The 25,167-nt window shown below is 34.5% G+C and overlaps 1 protein-coding gene across 4 annotated transcripts in view; it reads left to right on the forward strand.

The window, feature by feature from the left end:
* The first annotated feature begins 21,860 nt into the window (after positions 1-21,860).
* The window catches only part of LOC129888843 (dnaJ homolog subfamily C GRV2), a 66,233-nt gene continuing 62,926 nt past the window's right edge, over positions 21,861-25,167 (forward strand). For 2 of the 4 annotated variants that reach the window (XM_055963877.1, XM_055963881.1), the window contains exon 1: positions 21,862-22,996. In XM_055963877.1, coding sequence (XP_055819852.1) covers positions 22,523-22,996 — 474 coding nt within the window. In that variant the 5' untranslated portion in view covers positions 21,862-22,522. Of the gene's footprint in view, positions 22,997-25,167 lie in introns of all 4 variants that reach the window. The other 2 variants (XM_055963878.1, XM_055963880.1) reach the window with 2 other exon arrangements.

Raw genomic sequence — 25,167 nt, forward strand, 5'->3', positions numbered from 1 at the left:
GCCATTTTCACGGATCGTGAAGGGTTACATGGTCCGTGGGAGCGTCCGTAGAAGGGGTCATCCGATATAATTTTAAGGGCAATATGGACTTTTTCCCACTCTATTATAATCAAGCTTGGATGTTTTGGGGGTTATTTCCTATACAAATAACTACCCACAACCCTCATTAACTTCTCATTCTCTCAACTACAATCCCAACCAAAATCTTCTCTCTAAAGAATTCTCTCCAAGGTTTACTTAAAGTTCAAGCTAGGGTTTCCAGTATCAAGGTAGTTCAAACTCCATTTTCGCTAGGGATTTGATTTTCATGTATGTGGGAATTCACTAATGGATTCCTTTCATCTATTGGGCCCCAAAGGAACTTAATTTTCCTAATTCAATTTCACCCAATTTTAAAGGGTTTCAAGTCACTTCTTCATGGGTCTTCCTTACATTGATTCAATTGATATTGTTTCACGTGATTATGCATGAATTCAAATTACTACATGATTTTAAATTGAATTGTTGAAAGGTGTCACGACCCAAACTAGGGCCTAGATGTGATACAACGATTAAGATTCCCGAAGAAACCCCAACCAAGCCTCTTAGCATATTATAAGTATACATAAGGTAACAAATAAGCGGAAACTCATAAAAGTCCAAGAAGACATAGCATCAGTGAATCAAGACAACATAGAGTCAGTAAACATATGTCCACCATGCCTCTACATGGCTACATATGCGAGGACTAGGAAATGTTTCTAGCTCACCCTCAAATAAAGTAATGACATGACATAGAATAATCCTTAAAAATCATCATAGTCTAAAAATGACAATAAGATGAAAGAATGACTCGATTTGCCCTCGAAGCATGAGGACTCACCACAAAATCTTCAAATAGATCAACAACTAGCCACAAGAATAGGATGGAGCATCCATCCCTATATTATGATATAATGTAGGCAATGAAGTATGTGTTAGTACGTTTGAATGTACTAAGTATGTAAGTAATGCAGTGCATAATTAAATCATGTTATGCAAATGACTATTTTAGGTAGCATGATAATAGAAGTAGTGAAATCATAAGTAGGCATAAGAAGGATTAATGCTCAATAATCCATAAGAGTATCATATAAAAGTAAAGGATAGGAGTAGTCTTGTAAAACATCATAAGGACCATACGTATGTGGGAGATAACCGTATCAGACAATAAGACCATGCAAGCTATTACATGGAATCCGATGATCTCCACATCGAGAAGGAGAAGGCTACTTGCCAAGGTAGACTTCGTATAACATGAACATGTGCTATATGTGGATCCACTAACTAGGCCATATTGGCAAACTTATGGTGGCAACATAGTTTAAGGAACTAGAGGTTGCTACTAAGGCATAGGTCAATCCCCCACCTCAAAGTCCTCTCGGTGCTAAGTCAACATTCCATGGAATATATATCATATCATAAATCATACTTGTCATAAATCATAAACTTTCCATAATCATACTTCATAAAACTTGTTCATAAGAATAACTCAATATCATTTGATTCATGTAACGTGGGTGTAGGCCTTCCATCATTACAAATCATTTTCATAGAAACATCATTAGGGTCTTAAGTCACCCTCTTTCATAAACTTGCTTGAATACTTGAAATTCATAATCATGACTTATACTTGAAACTAAGGTAGAAACATGAATACATGAATAATTGAATTGGAAATCATGAAATTGGATTGAAAACATGCATGATCATATACTTTATATCAAACCATACATAATTCATGAAAATAACATCAATTAGAAGTATAATTGAAAATACCCATAATCCATACCATGAAATCTAAAGATCAATGTAGGAAAATTTATAGAGAAACTTCTCAATTCCATGGAATAATCATCAAGTTATATTAAAATAGATTAATAATCATAATTAGAATCATAATTCATGTAATTAAAATAGAGATCATGAACCCATAAGAATACATACTTGAATTTATCAAAAAATGAGAAATTAGTTGGGCTCCATGGTTGAAAGTACCCTAGGATGAAACACCCATGTACCTTGAATGAGAAGACCAAAGAAATTTGAAGAAACTTGGACTTTTGATGGAGAGCTTGAGAGAATTCCTTGAAGATCTTCTATGGAGTTTTAGAGAGCTTTTGTAGAGAGAGAATTATTTGAATAGGTGAATTGTGGTAAAATGAATGAAATTAGGGGTTTAGGTTAGTTTATAGGGTTGAATTACGTCCTAAAAACATCCAGGTTCATTAACTAATAGTTAGGGAAATGTCCAAAGTGTCCCACTTAAAGACTAAATTCGAACGGAAAAACATACCCAGGTCCACGACGCGAACTTGTTTCCTGATAGGCCAATTTTTAGCGAATGAGAATTTGGCCAGATTTTGACTTAGGGATAAATTGCACGGTGGTGGAGCAGGTCCGTGATGCAGACATATCGCCACCCTACTAAAAGTGCAATTTCTTGGAAAAATTTATCTCAAAATATGTGTCCTAAAAATCTATCGAGGCTATTTTTGCAATGCTTAACCTTATTATTCCATATTCCAACTTTCAAACGCTTGGGATATTACAAAAGGCTATGACATGAGTATGTTGTACCATTTGAGATCTTCACAGTTATCTTGTTTAGTACACAATAGTCGATGCACAGTCTCAATTATCAAATAAAATATGGTTGTCAATACTATTAATAGGTTGTTCATTAATAATGTTGCCCACATTGAGAATAAAAAGGAGTTAGTTTGTGATGTTAATAGACTAGATCGTTTAGGTATTCGCTTGGTTGATTCCAAGGGTGGTGGTGTTATGGTGTATAATGGTTCTGAATTATCCCTTGTGTTAGATGTGAAGGCAAATCAAGATAATGATCCGACTTTGGTTGAGTTGAAGAAAGTGGTTGCCGAAAAATCCATTAAGGCTTTCTCCCAAGGGGGAGATGGTGTGCTTAGATATCAAGGTTGATTATGTGTTCCAATGTTAATAGCTTGAGGGAAATAATTTTGGCCAAAACTAATAGTTTGTGATATTCTATTCATCCAGGATCCATAATGATGTATCGAGATTTGAGAGAAGTGTATTAGTAGAAAGACACGAAGAAGGATATTGTAGAGTTTGTGGCTAAATATCCAATTATCAACAAGTAAAGGTTGAGCATCGAAAATTGGGAGGTTTAGCTGAAGACATTGATATTTCTACTTGGAAGTGGGAAGGTTTGAATATGAACTTTTTTACAGGTTCGCCTCGTTCTCAAAGGCAACATGATTCGATTTTTATTATGGTTGATCGGTTGACCAAGTATATGCATTTTGTTCCCATAAATACTTCGTATTCAGTTAAGGATTATGCTAAAATTTACATTCGAGAGTTGGTTAAGCTTTATAGTGACTCTTCACCTATCATTTCATACCGAGGTACTTGATTTGCATCTCAGTTTTGGAGGTCATTCCAAAGTGGTCTTGATATCCAAGTTAAGCTTAATACAACTTTTCACCTTACGACCAAAGGTCGAGCCGAACGGACTGTTCTGACTTTGGAGGATGTGTTGAGGGCTTGTGTAATTGACTTCAAAGGGAATTTGGATGATCACTTGCGATTGATTGAGTTTGCCTATAACAACATTTATCATCCGAGTATCCAAATGACTCCATTTGAGGCTTTATATGGTAGAAGGTGTAGATCTCCAATTGGATGGTTTAAGGTTGGTGAGGTTACTTTTATAGGACCCAATTTGGTTTTTCAAGCTATGAAAAAAGTTAGACTCATTAGAGAAAGGTTAAAGACTGCCCAAAGCCGACAAAAGTCCTATTCGGATGTGAGGAGAAAAGAGCTTGAATTTGAGGTTGATGATTGGGTTTACTTGAAAATCTCACTTATGAAGGGTGTGATGTGTTATGGTAAGAAAGGGAAGCTTAGTCCCTATTATGTAGGCCCATATCATATTTTGAGGCCTTTTGGCAAGGGAGCAAAGCATATAAGTTGAATTTGCCTTCGGAGTTGGCATCGGTGCATCCAGAGTTTCATATTTCATTATTGAAGAAGTGCATTGGTGATTCTACCTCCATTTTACCATTAGATAGCGTTGGTGTGAAATAGAATCTATCTTATGAAGAGATTTCGATTGAGATTTTAGATCATCAAGTATGAAAGTTGAGAAACAAAAAAGTTGCATCCGTGAAGGTTCTTTAGAGGAACTAACTAGTTGAGGGTGCTACATGGGAGGCCAAAGACGATATGATGTCTCGTTATCCTCATCTTTTTCTTTCTTTTCCAACTTGAGGTAGTAATTCCCTTCATGTTTACTCCTTTGAATTCATGCGTTTCAGTCAGTCTCATGTTTTAGTATGCATGCATATTCATGAAATGAGTTTTAAAGTCATGTTTTAGCTTGTGGATGATTACTCATTGGTTTTATGCATTATTATTTGTCATTGCATTCATTATGTGTTTTTAGATCTCTTTCCCTACTCTATTTATGCTAATTGAGTCCTATTCGAGGACGAATGTTTCAAAGGGGGGAGATATTATAATACCCTAAAAGTTAAAAAGTCAAACAAAAGAGAAATCTTAGAAAAAGCTGCTACTGCAGACTTGACGGAGCCTTGTATGAACCGTGCAAGCTTATACAGTCCATAAAAGGCTTTCGTGAAGTGGTCTGGAAAAGGTAAAATGGAAAGTGACTTTATACAGATAGTTAGGGGTGGGCATAAAATACTGGAAACCGAATTACCGAACCGAACCGACGATTTCAGTATTTCGGTATTCGGTACTTCGGTTCGGTATTCGGTATCGAAATTTAATATTTCGGTATTTCAGTTTCAGTTTCGGTATTTATAATTTTCCCGTTTGGTATTCGGTATTTACCGAATACCGAAATTATTTCTGTTGGGCCTCCTAAAAGATGACTTTTAAACATAAAGGGCTATAGGCCCATTCCTATAATTTAACTTGAAGTCCAGCCCAGTCCTTAATAGCCCAATTAAGTATGTTTTTCATTCACTACATCCAGCCCAATTGAACAAGGGTTCCTAACTTCCTATGCTTCTCTACAACAATAGAAATGGCAGAAACTGCTGCATCTCTTTTCTCCTGGAGCCTCTGAAGTGAAGCATGCTCTTTAGCAATAACAGTTGCTTGACGCTTCTCCAACATCTCTGTAGATTGAACAATTTTTGTCTCAAACTCCTTCTCTTGGTCTTCCAATTCAGTGAAACGCCTCTTCAAGGACTTCTGAAGCCCATGAAAGTGTTCTTCAAGTTGCTTCCATTGCAAGTTGAGAGTAACAACACGATGACTTTCCAACTCAGCCCTTCAGTTTCACCTTCACCGCTTCACGCCGCCATCCGCTTCACTTGAAGGTAAGTTCTCTTTGCTTCTTCTCTTCCTCTTCCTCTTCCAGTCTTCCTTCACATTCTGTCTCTATTTTCCCCCCAAATAATATGCGTACCCTAAATTCCATTTCAAATAGATTATGAATTTTTTGTCCTTTTTTGAGTTTAGTTGAAAAAAGTGGACAAATATATCTATACACCACGATTTCTGACTTGTGTGTTCTGAAATCTGAACCCATATACGAATTGCTTCTCACTCAGCAAAATACCACACTGACTTGTGTGTTCTGAACCAAGACTCACATATTTGTTGTATTGATATTTTCTGAACCAAGACTCACATATTTGTTGTATTGACATTTTCTGAACCAAGACTCACACAAGACACAACACTTGCCTCCTAACTGTAAGTCATCCCATCCCTCCTTCTAATAACTACTCTTAATTTTTGTATATGGGAATGTGAATTTTTTATTTTATTTTTATGATTCTGCATATTTTTTGTGTGTTTTGAATGATTGTTAATTTATGTCTTAAGATTGAGAAGGTTTCATTTTCTATATACTATAAGTGAAGTTTGTGATTTGAAATGAATTGGAAAAAGTAGTAACCAGCTCACTGTATCAACTCTTAGTAACTCAGTTTGGTTCTCGTTGGTAAGTAATTTGTTGATTCATTTTTTTGTGTAATTTCAGGATTTCTAACCAGTTTAATTTGTTAAATTTGAACTTCTAATTCAGTTAGAACTTAAAAATCATGGGCTTTTTGCTTTTGGGCGTAGTTGAAGTGAGAAAAAGTATGTGGTTCTAGACTTCTAGTTACTTGATAGATTGTTTAAGTATAGGGAAATTTTGGACTGTGTTCTGACTTCTGATAGCATTTGTTGATAGAAACTTGACTTTTAAAAGAGTTTTCTTTCTGCATTTTTCATGTTCTGTGTTCACAAGGAGAAGAAGCTAAGTGGTGTAATTATAAGTTAATGGAAAAATCATATAGCAACATTCTTGGTTCTCTATTTTTCAGTTTGTTACTTTAATGTATTGAATACTGCATTTTCCAGTGTATGTATTGTGCTATGATAGATTTCGAGTAAAAGAAAGAAAGAAAAGACTAGGAAGAATGAGATTGAATCTACATTACCTGTTCAAAGTATCCTTCTTTGTTGCTTTGTTTCTTACTTCCTTTCTTTCAAATGAAAATGATTGTTAATTTATGTCTTATAACATTTGTAATCTCTTTTATGTTTAGATGGAAGACGAAACAAGTCGAACAACCAATGTCATTGGAAGCGCATCTTTGGCTCTTTAACGAGTCTCTTGATTCAACACCGGAAGTTGAACAACATCCAGTGACGGTGTTGGCAATTCCAATTTCTAGTGTGGCATCGGAATGTGCCTTTAGCATCGGGGGCCGTATTCTTGATCCATTTAGGAGTTCTTTGACTCCGAAATTGGTGCAAGCTATTATTTGTCTTCAAGATTGGCGTCGAAATGAGCCTTATCCCATAAATGTTGAAGAAGATTTTAATGATCTTATGAAACTTGAACTTGGTATGTTTTTCAGTTTTGGTATTTTATTTTTATATTTTTTTACTTTGTTTAATTGTTGACACATTTTAAATTCTTTTTAGCTATGGATGATATTGACTGCATTGTTCAAGCTGAAAAATAGTAAAAGCAGATTTTGGACTCTATTTCCTCTGCTGCTACTGTTTCTGACTTCTGAGGCTCAGGTTTGATTCTAAATTGTAATGTGTTATAAGATTAATTCTAAATTGTAATGTGTTGCAGCTTATGTTGTTTGTTGTTGTTGTTGTGTGTTGCAGCTGAAGCATTTTGTTGTTGTTATTGCATGTTGTATGCTGTTGCAGGTGTTATTGTTGTGTTGCTCCTGCCAATTTTGTGCTGCTGCAAGTATTGCCATATTGTTGTTGCAGGTTGTTGCTGTTTTGGTGGCTGTTGTAGGAAGCTGCTGCAGGTGGTGGTGGTGTTGTGTGTAGTGTGCTGTTGCTGCAGCAGGTGTAGTGTTGCATCTTATGTTTGTTGTTGTTGTGTGTTGCAGCTGAAGCACTTTGTTGCTGTTGTTACCTTTTAGTTTTAGGTTTTATTTTAAGATGGTTTGTAGCTACTTATTTGTAAAAAAAAGTGCTTGCATTTGTGTTGATCTTATAAGATGTAGAAATTTGGGTATTACCGAATACCGTACTGAACTGAATTTTTATTTACCGATTACCGAATTACCGAACCGAAGTTTGAAAGTTCGGTATTTGGTATATACTTTGAATTACCGATTACCGAATTATCGAATCTAAATTTTGAAAATACCGAACCGAATACCGAAGGCCCAGCCCTATAGATAGTTATATGGTCCGTACAAGGTCCTACGGACTGTAGAATCATCCATGTCACGCCCAACCCTAGGGTCTAGATGTGACACGGTGAATGAGACACCCGGAGGTACCTCACCCAAGCCTCTTAGCATTCATTAAGCATTTTATTGATAATGATAAGCAAATCAAGCGGAAACATAAAGGATATAAGGGCTAAGGGACTTCATGTTAATAAGAGTCAAAGCAACATAACATCTTTTACTATGTCCAACAATACCTTCTACTTTAATACTTGGCGGAGGCTAAGACATATCCGTCGCTCACCCTCAAGATTGAGTCAAAACTACTAAACTTAATTTAAATCTCTAAACATAACTTAAGCTAGATAAGATAGGAGTGTCATTTTTGGAACTCACCAAAGTGGTAGCCTTCAACGCTCAATTTAGCCACGGGGAAGAGAGTGTGGAGCGTCAATGGTCCCTACGTGGTGATATCATGTAGGCAAAAGTATGCATTAGTACTTTGAATGTACTAAGTATGTAGGCATGCAACATGATAAAAACATTAAGACATTCATAAGGTAAAATACATGAGTGAATGCATGCATGAGTAATCAAGTAGATAGCATTTAAATCATACATATGTGGAAAGATGACTAGAACCAACTTTTTAAGACCATGCGAGCTATTACATGGAATCCAACATAACCCCCTACATTGGCACGGGGAGACTACTTGCCGGGTAGAACTCCGTTCAGATTACATTCATTTATTTAACATTTGATGGCTACAAAGGCCTAGCCTATAAGGGCTCTTATGGTGGCACATAGTTAATGCAACATCAGATTTTACTTAAGGACCACTTCGGTCGAGTCCCCATCTACATGCTACATTCAGTGCTAAGTTAAATCCCACGGAATAGTATAATACTTCAAATAGTCATATCATATAGCTTGAGAATTCAAACATCACATTCAGTAAATAGCTTATTAAAACCTTTGGTTTATAATATCATTATGGATGTCATGCCCTATTTACCATCCTACTAATAAACCTTGATTTATAAAAAAATTAGGTCTACAATCAGTGATGGTATTTCGGGTACCATGCTAATCGGACCTGCCCTTTGGGAAAAAAGTGTTCAAAAGCATTGACAGCATATAGAGATGTCATACATGTCATATCATAACATTAAACATTTCATTTGATTCAATGTGAGGATTTTCCTTTCACGTTGAAACCTTACTTTGGCTAAGAAGCCCTTTCATCAATCAATCATTTCATAAAGACTCCTCTTCATACGTATTTACTTCATAATATTCATTGGAGTCAAACTTTATTTCAACTTTACTTCATCATAAGAAACTAGGTGGGTTCATTTCGTAAAAACCATTCAATGCCTTTAAAGAATTCTTGCATGCATGAGAGTAATGGAAATGCATAAAATACACATTCTTAAAGCAACCCACCATATATGTCTTAAAATTCTTTTCAAGCCTTCATGTAGGCACTTTAATAACATCATAACTTCATGAAATTAAGCGTCAATATCCATCAATATATGTAAAAAACTTCAAATATATCATAATCTATGCATTAAAAGTCATCATGTAAAAGCCCATAAGATTTCATCATTTCGAATTGAAATACTAGATTGAGAAAACATTTGGGCTCCATGGGTGGAAGGACCCATGGATGAAAACCCATATACCTTGCTTGAATTCACTAGAAATTGAAGAAGAACCTTGAAGAAGTTGGAAACCCTAGCTTGAATTTGGAGAGAAATCTTAAGGGAACTTGTGAGTTCTTGCCTTGAAAGTTTTTGAGAGAATAAAATGAATAGAAGGGGAGGGGGGTCTTGAAGAGAAGAGTGTTTTCAGAATTTGAACTTGGCCATAAAAGTGTCTAGGTTCATTGAACCAAACTTTTGAAAAGACGCAATTGCCCTTACAAACAAAGATCAAAAGACTCTTCAAAGACTGAAAAGTCATCCATAAAAATCTCTACAAACTCTTCCACCATATCATGAAATATTGCAATCATTCACCTCTGAAAAGTGGCAGAAGCATTACAAAGACCAAATGGTATATGCTTAAATACATATGTCCTATACGAGCATGTGAATGTTGTCTTTTCCTGGTCTTCCAATGCAATGGGTATCTGGTTGTAACCCGAATACCCATCTAAGAAACAATAGTACTCTTGGCCTGCTAACCTGTGAAGCATTTGGTCAATAAAAGGTACAGGTTAGTGATCCTTCCTTGTGGCATCATTTAACTTTCTGTAGTCCATGCATATACGCCAATCAGTTACTATTCTTTTGGGGATTAACTGATTCTTCTCATTAGTCACTACAGTCATTCCCCCTTTCTTTGGTACACACTGAACTGGGCTTACCCGCTTACCATCAGAGATTGGGTATATTATTCCTGCATCTATCCACTTAATTATTTCTTTCTTTACCACCTCTTTCATGATAGGATTTAACCGCCGTTGTGCTTGCCCATTAGCTTTATGTCCTTCTTCCATGAAAATCCTATACATGCACAAAGCAGGGCTGATACCATGAAGATCAGCCATTTGCCATCCAATTGACTTCTTGTTCCTTTTTAATACCTCAAGTGTTACTGTGACCTGCTTCTTAAACAAAGCAGATGAAAGAATTACGAGTAAGGTATTATTCACTCCGAGAAAAGCATACCTGAGATGTGCTGGCAATTGCTTCAACTCCAAGGTAGGAGCTTCTTCTAGAGACGGCTTGGGTGAAGGACCCAATTCTCTGTTTAAAGGTTCCACACTCTTTTTCCACATGCTGATATTTGGAAGATCAAGCATACTAGCTAACTCTTTAGCTTTTATGTCCTCTTCAATATCTTGACCCATCACGACTCTTTCCAAAGGATCTTTTGCTATAGTGCATTGATCTAAGACTTTCTCATCGATGATAGTTATAACAGACAACTCTTCATAGACTGCAGGTAACTTTAGTGCCTGATATACATCGAACACCTCCACTTTGTCATGTGCTCTTATAGTCAATGTACCTGCAGCTACGTCAATAAGTGCACCACCTGTTGCCAAGAACAGATGCCCTAAGATAAAAGGAACATCTGGGTCAGGCTCAAAATCTAATACAACAAAATTAACAGGAAAGAGGAGGGATCCCACTTGAACTAACAAATCCTAAAAAATACGATCAGGTCTAGCTACAGAACGATCAACTAACTATAACAAAATGATGGTTGCTTTAAGTTCTCCCAAACCTAATTTCTTAAGCATAGATCTAGGCATCAAGTTTATACTAGCACCTAGATCACAGAGACCTCTTGCAGTACTATACTTACCAATAGTTACCTTTACCGTGAAACTACCTGGATCTTTTTGTTTAGTTGGAAGCTTAACTTTGTTCAAGATTCTTGAGCTACACTCTTTAGTGAGTGCCACTATTTCAAATTCAGCTAACTTGCTTTTGTTGGCCACAATATCTTTGACAAACTTGACATATTTTGGAATGCCCTGCAACACATCAATCAAAGGTAAGTTAATTTGTACCTATTTAAGCATGTTTATGAATTTTTCAAAATATTCCTACTATTTCTTCTTTTTAAATTTTTGTGGGAATGGGGGAGGTGGTTTTATTTTCTGGTCTTGCTATGTTTTTGGTCAGCTAGATTCACTAGCTTCACTCTCCACAGCTTTACCTTTTCCTTCACTACCTTTGCTTTGTGGCGCTAGCTCAACTAATTCTCGTCCACTTCGTGTGCTCATAGTATTTACTTGCTTGGGGTTGGGATCAGTGTTACCTGGTAAACCAGATTTGCAGGCGTGAATTATGAGCACTTGCTAGCTGTCCTACCTGTTTCTCTAAATTTTTAGTAGTGATTAGGTATTGACGAATGTCTGCAACTAGCTTAGCTTGTTCATTCATGAGTTTTTTAAGCATGTCTTCCACACTCATGTTTCCTGCACTGCTTGATTGTTGGTTACTCTGGTCTTGCTGGTTATAGTGCTGACCTCCTCCTTATGGTCTATATGGACTATGGCCAAGATCATTGTACTGCTGCCTACTTCCTTGTGGTCTGAATTGTGTCTACCCTTGATGTTGGTTTTACTGATTTCCAACCCATGAGAAGTTAGGGTGGTTTCTCCAATTTGGATTGTAAGCATTTCCATAGTTCTGATTATCTCCACCCTTAGGTGCATTACCCACGAAATTCACTAACTCAGGATTAGCTCCTTAGTATTCTGCCACATGTTCACTACTGCCACACACCTCGCACCAAATGTGTTGTTGCTTGACCATATTCACCGAAGCTTGTTGCTGTCCTTTTACTAGAGTGTTGAAATACATTGTCATCATATTTTATATTGTTGCAATCTGTGCAGTCAATATTGTCACTGCATCAACTTCCAACATGCCTGCTCATTTTTGAACCATAGATCTAGAGTTTCCTCTGTTCCACTCAGAATTTCCCTAAGATATGCGATTAATCAATATATAGAGTTCATCATATGTTTTCTCTAGTGCCTGTCCACCTACTGTAGAGTCAAGAAGAATTTTGGTGTTGGGTTCCAACCCATCTATAAAGGTGTGGACCAATACCTCATTAGATTAATGATGGTAAGGACAACTAATGAGTAAAGATTTAAACCTGTCCCAAGATTGGTACAAATTTTCTCCAAATTTTTGTTTAAAGCTTAAAATTTCTGCCCTCAACTTAGCTGTCTTCCCTGAAGGGAAGAACCTAATAAGAAACTTGCGAGCCAAATCATTCCATGAAGTGATTGAATTTAGTGGTTCCGACTTAAACCACCTCTTAACTTTCCCCAATAAAGAAAAGGGAAACAATGTTAACCTCACATAGTCAGGAGATACCCCATTAGGCGTATAAGTGTCGCTAATCTCCAAGAAGTTCTGGATATGGACTTAGGGATCTTCATGAGGCAAACCTGTAAATTGACCATTAGAGTGCAACAATTGCACCATGTTCTGTTTCAGTTCACATCCTCCTCCAGCTGACAGTTTTTGAATGCTGGAGGTGACATTTTCTATGAGTGGGACATCTACATCACGTACTGTCCTGGCTGCCATCTCCACAGGGACCTCTACAGGCACTTCGTTAGTATCACCAAGATATACTTGTGGTATGGAATATAGAGCAGTTGCTCTCCTTCTTTGCTGATATAAAAATCATTTAAGCTCAGCTAGCAGCTCTATAATGTTCCCACTTTTGTCTAGTGTGCCTTTGTGAGTTCTCTTACCGGAAATAACAGCTAAGATCAAGTTGTTAACAAAAACAAAAATAATAACGAAATTCACAAAGAAAATTATTGCCAAATTAAATAATTTTTCCGGCAACTGCGCCAAATATTTGTTGGGTCCAAACATACACACAAGTATACGCGGTCTCAAAAGTAATAGAGTGACCCCTTTTAAGAGCCGGATATCGAACCCACAGGAAAATTTAATTAGGCGTTAGTTAGCTTTTCAATGAATCAAATTATTCATGTGTGTTTTCAAAGAGTTGATTTCATTTATATCTACAAAATATTTATACCAAAAACAATATGAAAATCTGATTTAACGCTATTAGAGAAATTTTATCAATTTAAAGTAGAGTCCCAGAGTTGTAGCACTCATAGATTTCCAGTCTAACCTCCTTTACTTTAGTATCCAATGGTTTTTTCGATTATTGATTTACAGGGTTGATTTTACAATTATGATATTCTGACCTCTAATTGCCTATTCTTGTTGACAGCTTAGCTAAATCATTGAGCGGGTATAAGCATGAACCAACAAAAATGCATTAATCATATCATCCTGTTTAGCAACCAAACATGGTGTATAAATATGCATTACGATCATTCTATACACGAATTAGTCTAGACAATTCTAGGATAAACATGCTCCTTATATTCTAGTGATCTATTCCTTTTCCGTCTTCCAAGTTCCAAGTGGACAACAAATTTGTTCTAATGGTGATCAAGCATTAAGACAATCAAAACAAGAATATAAGAGTAATCACATACAAAAACTCATTTTCAACCAAAGAAATAAGATTTAAACTTGCATCTTGTGGCTACAACCCAAGAACAAGGGGATTTAGCCACTCATTGTTTGTAACATAATTACATAAATCATTACTAACATAAAAACTTGAATTACAATGAAAGAAAAGAAGAAAATATCACCAAAAGTAGTTCTTCCTTAGTCTTCTTCAATCCTTTCCCGACAATCTGATCTACTTTTTAATAAAATATGTAAAGTTGCTATTTATAGAACTAAAAACACGGAATTAAAGTAGGCTCACTGAAGTCCGCGATGAGGACTTGGTGGATTTCAGTGCAATTTTTTAATTTATGTGTTGGAAGAAATTAGTTCTATCCAGAACTAGGTCCGCGATGTGTACCTGGCACGCACCACACTGTTGAGTCGAATAAATTCTAAGTTTTGGAATTTAATCACTGAAGCTCAAGTTCGCGATGCGGACATACTTTTTATAGTGCATTTTCTTCACATTTTTTCCCCAACTTCTCCTTTGATTTCCACTTTTAATCTTATCAAGCTTTGAATGTCCATTCTTTCTCAATTAGTCCTGAAAGTGTCTAATCATGTTGGTTGGTTCCAACAATACACAAATATACAAAAACATGAATTAAACTCTAGGAATTTGCTCTCAACTTGATTAATGAATCATAGTTTTTATTTTCTATTGAACACATAAATGTACCCAAGATCAGTCATCATCGCATAAAATACATATCTTTATCACAAATCATACTTGTCATAAATCGTAGTTCATACTTGTATTAAAACATAAACTTATCATGTCAAAAAGCAATCAAACTGCCAATTCAATTCATAAAACTTGTTCATAGGATAATTCATTATCATGTGATTCATGTAATGTGTGAGTAGGTCTTCCATCATTATGAATCTTATATCATAAGAGTATCATTAGAATCTTAATACGCCTTTTTTCATAAATCTTGCTTGATGTAAGACCTCAAAAGTTGGAAAGTTGGGACCAAGAAGAAATTCTAAATTTTTGGACTGACCTCATGTTTATGAGTCACTCTACAACTCGTAGAGCTTTCTACAACTCGTAAGAGTGAGTCGTAGAGTGAGCCTCAGAGCCTGTTTAGGACCACGCTTACGAGTAGTCCTACGACTCAACAGGATGAGTTGTCATCCTATCGATGAGTTGTAAGGATAACTCATTGCAAAACTTCAGAGGCTCGAATATGCAAGTTCTGAGAACCTGTAGGACGAAAGGTGATTACAAGTCGTAGACTTGAAAACAAGTCGTAGATACGACTCGTACAAAAACTTCAGACTCAAATTTAGGAGTTTTCTTCTAACCTGCAGAACGAGTCATGTTGATGACTCTCACAACTCCTACAACTCGTACAGTCAATCCGTAGGAATCAAATTCAGGTTTTAATAAAGGGTAATTCCGCATTTTCTCAAAGTTCGGTTCAATGAACCTAGATATTTTTATGGCCAAATTCAAAGTCTATATATATTGAACTCTTCAAAATTCCCTCAATACAAAATTATTCTTCAAATTCCCCTAAGGCAAGACTAATCAAATTCTCTCAAGATGTCCTTCAAATTCCAAGCTAGGGGTTCAATTTCACCAAGGTTCTTTTTCAATTCAAGGTATGTAGAGATTGATCCATGGGTGGAGTCCCAAGGTTTTCATTCAAAATCTCATGAATTTCAATTAGGTTTGTAACCCTAATTTTGATGAATTGCATTGTGTTGTTTCAATTATGTTTTTAACCATTATAGATAATCATTATAAGTATATTCCTATATGGATTACTTGATTTTAAGTTGAATTATGATTTTCCATGCATAAAGATATTTTCAATGATGATATCATGAAGTATGATTATGAATTCAATGATTTCAAAGTATTATCATAGTTTTTCATTCAAATTGACTATGTACATGAGTTTTACTCTAAATTCAAGTATGAATTATAATTATGAATTACAATTATGTTCAAGATATGAATTTCATGCAAGTTATGAAGAAAGGTGACTTATGGCCCTATGTGGTGACCTAGGAACCTCATGATATGAATTATATAAGTATGAATTGTAATGTAGAAGGACAATACTCACATTGCAATTATGTTATGAAATGATCTACTCTATGAATTATGAAGTTTATGAACAAACTTGGTATATGCTAAGTATGGTTGCTATGTTATGCATTTCATGGGATTTGCCTTAACAACGAGCGAACTTTGAGGTAGGGGCTCTACCAAAAGCCTTAGTAGCCGCCTCAAGTCCCTTAAACTACGTGCCACTGTAGGTTGCCTTCATGGCTTAACTTGTGGATCCACACATAGCGTATGTACATGACTCGTATAGTAGGGTAGAGTCTACCTTGACAAGAAGATTCCCCTTTCTTCCATTGTATGGGGAGACATCAGGATTCCATGTCACAGCTCGCATGGTCTTATTGTCAGTTATGGCTCTATCCCACATATGTTTGTTCTCTTATGATATTCCATGATTTCAAATGTGCTTTTAAAATTCTTTGATCACTATGGTTTTCTCATGGCTTTACTTAAACCTTTTATCATGTAAGTGATTTAATCATTGTATCCTATAATTTACATTGCATGTAATGCCCTCATACTTAGTACATTAAAAAATACTAACGCATATTGTTGCCCACATCATCTCATAATATAGGGTTTGAGGATCACATTCTTTCACGTGGCTATTTGAGCTTTCTTATCGACGGAGCTGTGGTGAGTCCTCATCTATCGAGAGCTAGTTATGAGTTGTTGTTTCTTAGTTCAAAGGAATTTGTTATTTTTGATTGAAGAAATGATAAATTCTGAAGAATTTATACAATTAAATAATTTCGAAGAAGTTGAATCTGACGATACAATCTTCATATTAACAGATACTGATTATTACTTCTCTTCAGAAGAAGACAACCAAGATGAATAATGAAATAGAAACAGTTCAAGATATAATAGAAAAAACGATAGAACAAACTGGAAAATATAAACAAGATATACTTATAGATAAAAGAAAATTAAAACAAATACAAAAAGAAAAATTTTCTTTAACTAATTATTCAAGATTTAATGTAAATATACTCGAAAGATTCGAATTAAGAAAAAGACAACATCATTTATTCTATGAATTAAATATCCAAGAAAGAGCTTTAGAAGTTTTCGTTACTTCAAATAAAGTAATGATACCGTTATTATCCAAAAAAGATATTCACGATAAATTACGAAAAATAAAAACTGAAGTAAGAAATACTCTAGGATAGATACATATAGAAGCAATACAGATAATAATAAAATCCACATTTAGAGAAGAATTAGATACCCCGATAGATTTAGACATTATAGATAACAGAATGATAAACCGAAAAGAATTAGGGATATTACGAGGAAATTTACAATAAGAAAAAATTAAATTTAACATACATTCAAGAATTTCATACCATCTCCTCGATAAAGACTTTGATAAAACACTAAGCTTAATACAAGATTTTAAAAGAAAAGATTTCTTTCATAAATACAATAGACCCTATTCGATAACTTATGTGATTTCATATGCTATTTCAAATACCCATCATTCAGATTGTTTTGCTATAAAAAATATAATAGATTATCCCCAATTATTTGAGGAAGTCAGTCAGATACAAATGCCTAGTATATCACAAATACAAAAAGTAGAAGATACACCATTAGATTTAGATTTACAACTCAAACATTTATACAATCAACAAAATTCAACATCTCGATTGTCTTTTTACGAAACTCGAGTTATAAACCCTATTGAGTTAATAAGAAAAACGCAATCAGAAAGATTTATACGATCCATCTTAGAAGCAAAAAATAATGAAATAAAAAATTATAAGATAAAAGAAGAATATTTTAATGGCATAAGATTCGTTCCCATTGACATCTTACTAGATACAGGAGCTAGTGGAAATTACATTAGCCTTAAGCTATGTAATCAACTCCAACAATAAAAATTAAAAGATAAACACCTCTATAATGATTTTAATGGAAAAAGACATGAAATCACAAACATGATAGAAACTATTTTAAAATTCGAAGATGAAATTATACCGATAAGATTATTAGTTGAACTAGAACAAAATAATGATTCTTTAGAAATCTTATTAGAAACTACTTTCCTAAATAGTGTAAAATCATATGATATAATAGATCAAGGTATTAAGATTATTTATAATGATAAGATAATATTTATATCAAAATGACAAGCCAGTATAGTATATATATACCTATTGGAATAACATATAAAGATTATAAAGCAGAATATTTTGCTGCTTATATAGATAATGGATCGGGAAGATGTTATTGTAGACCAGAAATATTTCCCAAAGAATATCATCAAGAATTATCTATTGCCAAAGGAAAAGATATATCAAATAATATTGTAGCAATGTCTCGAGGCATTGCTCAACCGATTATATTATTATGATATTTTTAATAAAATGTCCTCCATTTTATTTTTATAATACCGGACAAGATGTCCTACTAGCAAATAACTTCCTAGAAATGTTTCCTAGAGTATTATACGATAGAGTTCTATTCCACATACGGTTTAACACTCCTTGTCAACACACGATAGTTGTAAAATGTTTCAAAACCGCTTATTCCAAAAGATTACCTATTCACTTCAAACCTTGCACAGCCCAGTGTGGTGATATAGGATACCAAAAAAACAATTTTTCCAAAAAGCACTCCCTTGCTACAATATGATATTGATTGGACAACCCTGAGTGGGATAACCCACAGGTAATAAACCAACACTACCCTTTGCTAGAATATCAGATAACCTTCAATAAATTAGAAGACAACATAGATATGATTAAACAAAAATTAGAACAATGTTTCTCTGAAAATTAGAAGACAACAATGTTTCTTTGAAAATTTCGAGAAACTTTAGAGAAGTAAGATAAATTGAATTAACTGCTCCAAAATCATACTAATATCTAATTTCTTGTGGTGAAGAATCTTGTAAATAATTGATTCGGGGATATATTCCCATAAAATCAATATATCTATTAGGGGTAATTTTGAGAGAAAAAATAAATCTCTCATAATCTGCTCTTGGTCTCCTGTTGGAGTGATTAACTTATCTAATTTTTCTTTCATAGATCCCAGGGTGATTTCCTTGTGAGGTATTTGGGGTCTGAAAGATAGTTTTTCATATTTATCTTGTATCTCCGTGGTTGATGAAGTGATATCATCTTTTTGAGCTTTTGTTAAACTATCAATAATATCGTATGAATCATTGCATTGTCTAATTTTGAACGTTATTTGGGCACATATGCTGATTAATTTATCAGCAATCTGTTGTTCACAATCGAAATTAGCAATTTCGATAATATTTGACACTGATATTTGAATATCTTTAAATCCTTTATCAATATCTTGAAGATGATCCTTAATTCTTTCCATCTCTGATGAGAAAATCTGTTGCAATATTTTTGTTAGTTCGAATAATTTCAATATCAAAAGAATATTCGTACAATAACATTTGTCATCTAATAAATCGTTTATATTCCGATTTAGACGGAAGATTATTATGAACAAAAGCTTTTTTCTGAGTATTATCTGTTCTGAGAGTAAATCGTTTAAGTAGTAAAAAGTAATAAAACTTTTGACAACTCTTTACTACTATTAATAATTCTTTTTCATTAATATGATATCTTGTTTGTTTATCTGAAAAGGTTCTGGAACAATATCTACATAAACTTTCTCCAATCTCGTTTTTATTCGAATCATAGTCTATCTTTTTTAATACGTCACTCCAACAGTGTTCAGAGGCATCAGTTTCTAAGATTAAATCATCACTATCTTTTGGTAACTGTAGTTTTGGTAGATTTTTGCAAATTGGTTTTAAATCTTTTACTTTTTTCATTAAAACTTCATTAAACTCAAAACTTTTATCTTTCTTTAATAATTCTTGAAATGGCTTTCTTAATTTAGCCAAATTCTGAATATAATCTGAAGCATAGTTAATAATTTCTAAAAAGCTTTGTACTTGCTTTTTATCAACTAATTTATCTGGAAAAACATAATAAGGACTTTCACATCCAATCATTATTGACATTTTTGGATTATCACAGCAAATGTTTATTTTCTTTCTTAAACCTTTAGTTGCTTTGGCTAATATGGCGTCTACACTTCTCATGTTAAGTTTATCTTTTAAATGAGTTATTCTTTTTCCTAAAGTATCTGTTGTTCCGGTATTATAAGTATCTATTAATTTCTTGCCAAGGGTCTGGTATCTTAGTAAAATACATTGGTAAATATATTTTTGTATTTTTTACTCTATTATAAACATAGTAATAATAATCTTAAAAAACACAAATATATTTATCTATTTCACATATCACATAATTGTAATCATAATAAAGCAATTTCATATTTTTTAATCGTTGCTGGATCTTTTAAGAAATTACCTTCTCCGGCAAATTCTAATCTTATAGCTTCTGTAGCTCTTGTAATTAGATTAGCAATATTATCATCGGTACTAAAAATATCATTTTTTGTGACTTCGTTTAAGTTTTGCCAAAATCTTAATACACTATTTAATAGACTACGTTCTATAAAATGTTTGGTTGTATCATAATCCATTTTGTTTACCGTAACTGCTATTCTTAAAGAGGTTTTCCATTTATCTATAGCTTCTTCAATGTTATTAATACAATCTAAATATAAATATATTCCGAATGGATTTGTCGCTTCACTTTTCATTGATCCTATAGGAGTATGACTATCTTTTGTTCTTAATGCGGCGTTTACACCTGCATAAGTCCTAGTGGATTTATTAAAACTTGTTTGACTAGTTTCAGCCTTAATAGGAAGTTCTGTGATATTAGGATTAAAATCTATATCTTCTGGTTTGTTAACATCCAATTTTTAGATTTATCATGTCACCTTCGTCTTTTAACTTGGTGCCTTTTATATTTATTATGAGATCATTTATTTTAGAATTTTCTGAATCTGAGCTTACCATTTTAAATTATTTTCTCCGTATCCTTCGGATATTTTTATGTTCGCAATATGTGACCCTATAGTTCCTATGGTTTTAACTACATGTTCTTCATTGATTTTTATTTCCTTTTGGATTAACATATCTTTTAAATTCTGAATTTCTTTAATTATTAGGTTTCCTAAATAAATTATCATTCTTTGTATTTCGTACAGATCTTGTTCTATCTTTAAAGGGTCTTCTTCATTGAGTAATTTATAATGAGATTTATTATCCATTTTATCCTAAACTAGCTATCTACTGTTTGAAATAATAATTTTTGAGCAATTTTATATTATATCTTCATTATTAGCAAGTATTTTTTTTGTATTCTTTTTATCTGTTCAGGCATGGTAGAATCTAGTCTTTTTAAATATCTCTTATAAGCTTCATCTTTTATCTTACCAATTTTTAAATTTCTTTGAGAGGTCCAATATAAACGATTATCTACTCTTATTTTTGAAAAAGATGGTAATCGTTTCACTAAGTCTTAGAAACCGCTTCCTTAATACAATTAGCTGTCTTATTCCATATGTTGGTCACATCTCCACTACTACTTCAAGCCTCCATACTAATCAACTTCTCTCCCATTTTTCGAGAAAGGGCAGGGGTCAAATCTGCCCATTTGATCCTCAGTCGGTCATATAAGGTCTTCCTCGTATGCCTCTTAATCTCTAAGAGCCCTTTTGGATGGGCTTTAAGTTGGTCAAAACCAATTTAAAGCCCCTTTTTAGCTTTTGGACGTGTTTGCCTAATGCTAACTTTAAGCCATCAAGTTCTTAAAGTCAGTCAAAAATAAAAAGTTAGGATTCCTAACTTTTTTTTCTAAGTGCTTAAAGTCATTTTCTTTGACCATAGAAATTACTTTTATATTCCTTATATTTTAACTAAATTCCCAAACTACCATTTTTATTCTTTTAATCCTAAAATTCACATTATTTTCTTCATTTAAGCACTTTTATCCAAACACTGAACTTCTTATTTATAAAAATAACTTTCAGCACTTCAAAGTTCTAAAAATACTTCATACATGAAAATTACTTTTTTTAAATCTATCCAAACGGGCTCTAAGTCTATCACTAATAACTTGTGTTGGATTAGTAAAATTCTCACTCGAAATGACTCATATAATTCTTACAAAGATGTTTATCACCTTTTCTGCGAAATAAGCAATCTATGTGAATCTTAGCTATCTTGCTATGCTATGAAAGGTAAGTAGGTAAACCAGTCAAAGGAAGGAGGAAAAAAAAAAGAATGTTTTAGTGCGAAATAATCAAGGCTGTCAAAGACGAATGAACCATTATCGATATAGTAAACCGGCTTCAGACGAGGTTTCTCTCTTCTGTGATCTGCTGTATTTTTCCAAATATCTCTCTCAGATTTTCCACTAGCAAAACTTGTGGATTAATAGTGATTTCACATCATTGTTTTCTGATCCTTCGGAATTCGCTAATTGGGGTTTTGTAGTTTATTCATATATATATATATTTTGTAATTGACGAGCGATAGGGTTTTCTGCAGAGAGTAAGGTGGTCCGGTTTGAATTCAAGATTGGAATTTTGTTCTTTGTTCTGTATGTCTTGAATTGGAAGCACATAGCTGTAATTTTTGGTAATTGTCATGAAAGTTTGGGTTTTGATCGCTGCGGGTTTGATAAAGTAAAACAAACTTTGAAGTTATTGACTTGAAGGCTGGGTGCCAATCAGTCTTGGCAGAGACCGTCATCGGCTGGGCCGGCCGGTGGTTCGGGAATATGGTTTCTCCTGCGCCATAGTCCACCACAGCCTTACTCTCTCCAATACCTCCCTCAAATGGATTTTGTCAGCCGCCACGCGTCTGACCACCATAACCAGCAAACACCTTCTGAATCCACATCCTCCTATTCTGCTCCACCCTCTCATGGCGGCTCTGAAGAGCCCGAGTACTTGGCCCGTTACATGGTTGTTAAACACTCATGGCGAGGTCGATACAAAAGGATTTTTTGCATATCAAATTTCACTTTGATTACGCTGGATCCAGCAACATTATCAGTGACTAACTCCTACGATGTTGGGAGTGATTATGATGGTGCCGCCCCTATTATTGGGAGGGGTGACAATTCAAATGAGTTTACCATAAGTGTGAGGACTGATGGTCGTGGGAAGTTCAAGGCTATGAAGTTTTCTTCCAAGTATAGAGCCAGCATTTTGACAGAGTTGCATAGAATAAGGTGGAATAAGCTTGAAGTGGTGGGAGAGTTCCCTGTTTTGCATCTAAAGAGGAGGACTTCAGAGTGGGTTCCTTTTGTAAGTGTTTTTCCTCGTGTGATTTTAATAGCTAGTAGTCTTATGGTATTAGCTGTAGATAATTCTTTCTATGATAGATGCTTTGACCTGAGCCTGTTCCCTTAATTTTTTCATGACCTTCAGGTGACTTATGTGAAACAATACTCGTTCTATTGGTGCTTGGTAAAACTATTTTTATCTTATAGTGAGAATTCATACAGGGAACAATCAGATTAGTTAAAACAAAGTGTTCCCTATCAGAATGTACTTACCCGGAAAAAAGGTAGTGGAATGTTGTTGAAACACCAATTTTGCCTTGATAGAGGAACAATGAGATTGGTTAAGTGAGGAAATGATGATGCAATGCTTCTGTAGGATCTTTCACTACCCCCTATATCTTAAGTGGTCATTTCTTGTTAGCTATTGGCTTTTTAAGTTGTTTTTGACCTTTCCATTCAGTGTATCTTTTGTAATATTTGGCTGCAAGTGTATATTATTAAGGTGGGAAGTCCTGTGGAGTACATGTGGACAGCTTATGTGCTTCAGGGTAACTTGACTAGTTCTAGTATATTTCTTAAAAATTATGCAACAAATAATTGATTTTACTGTTTTTGCAACAATATCTGATGAAATGATGTTCTAGTATTTCTTAAAAATTATGCAACAAATAATTGATTTTACTGTTTTGTGACAATATCTGATGAAATGATGTCTCTCTAATAGTGCTTATATGTTGGACTGAACCAGGAAGGTAGACTGAGGTGCTTGGATTTAGTTGAGAACACTGGCTTGAAATGATTATGATGCATAGTTGAGCTTAAGAAATTGTAAACCTGTCTTAATAGAGGCTTATTTCAATCCACTAGCATCTATCAACCTGGGCAATTATTACTAGCAACCAAGGGTACAGCCTAATGATCAATGAAGTGGGTTGAGAATCATGAGATCTCAATTCTATTCCCAGCAGAGGCAAAAAACACTAGGTGATTTCTCCCCAAATGTTCAAGCCTTAGTGGACAGAGTTACCCGGTTAGGTACTTTTGGATTAGTTGTGATGCTCACATGCCGGATTAGACACCATGGTTATTCAAAAAAAAGTATTACTTCTACTATAAGGGGGATTTGAGTGGGTAACTTATGATGAGATGGGCTAAGTTTGGGTGCAACCAAAATATCCTAGGATGCAAGCACCAATTTACTTTCGTGTATAAAGAAGATATCTTGCTTCAAGCTTACAGATCAAGCCACTTTCTATAATTGATTGTAGTCTTCGAAAATTTGCTCTTTGCGTCTCTTTTCCTTCTCTTTTTTTTTCGTTTCTTTTGGTTGTTGCAAGATCCACCGATTATTGGAACACTTATTGTTCAGTATATGAAACATCTTCTAGTGACGTTATATTATGTCCCATTTCCTTTAATATTGTTTCAAGTCAAAATGGCGATTGGAGTTTCATTAGCCCATCTGCAACATTTTAATTATTTTTTGTTATAGACAATAGTTAATTATTATTACAATTGAATACTGTTCAGATCTTTGCCCTGCTATTGTCTCTAGATTTTCACGTCTGAAATGGTATAAAAAATATGGTTGTAGAGAGCTTTAACTCAATTAAGTTTCAAATATGTGTAGTTGTCTATTCTGGCATTGTTCCGTCACTGTTCCGGCAGATCTCACTCTACTTTTCTCTTCTTCTTCCTCTCTCTTTCTTTCTCTTTTTCTTTCTTCTTTATTTTTCGATTTTTCCACTCGGCAATTCAGATCTGTTCCAGCCACAACTCCGACTAGATCTAGAAGGCATAGATCTGTCTGGAGAGGATCAGATCTGACTGAAAAGGCTCCCTCGGCGACTTTTCGGCAAAGCTTTTGGTCTCCCCTTGCATTTTCTGGCGGCTACAAGCAAATTCCGGCAATGTCCAACTTTTCTGGCGACGTTAAGGATTCCGGTGAGAATCTTTGTCACATTCTCTCTGGGCCAGATCTGGGTATGTTGTTGTTGTTGCCATCCCAGTTGGTGACACATCCTAAGCAGTTATTTTGGATTTACTTGAGGTCTCAGTCTCTCAGGTGTCTGGTACCTGAATGTGTAACACACTTATATCTTCTAATGAGTAGGGGGAGTTAGTCCTCTGCTTATAACCATTGTTGGCTGTATGTTATAATGTTCTTTAATTGAATTACAAAATGCTTTGAAG

The sequence above is a fragment of the Solanum dulcamara genome, chromosome 5 (genome assembly GCF_947179165.1).
Source record: "Solanum dulcamara chromosome 5, daSolDulc1.2, whole genome shotgun sequence".
Taxonomy (NCBI): Eukaryota; Viridiplantae; Streptophyta; class Magnoliopsida; order Solanales; family Solanaceae; genus Solanum; species Solanum dulcamara.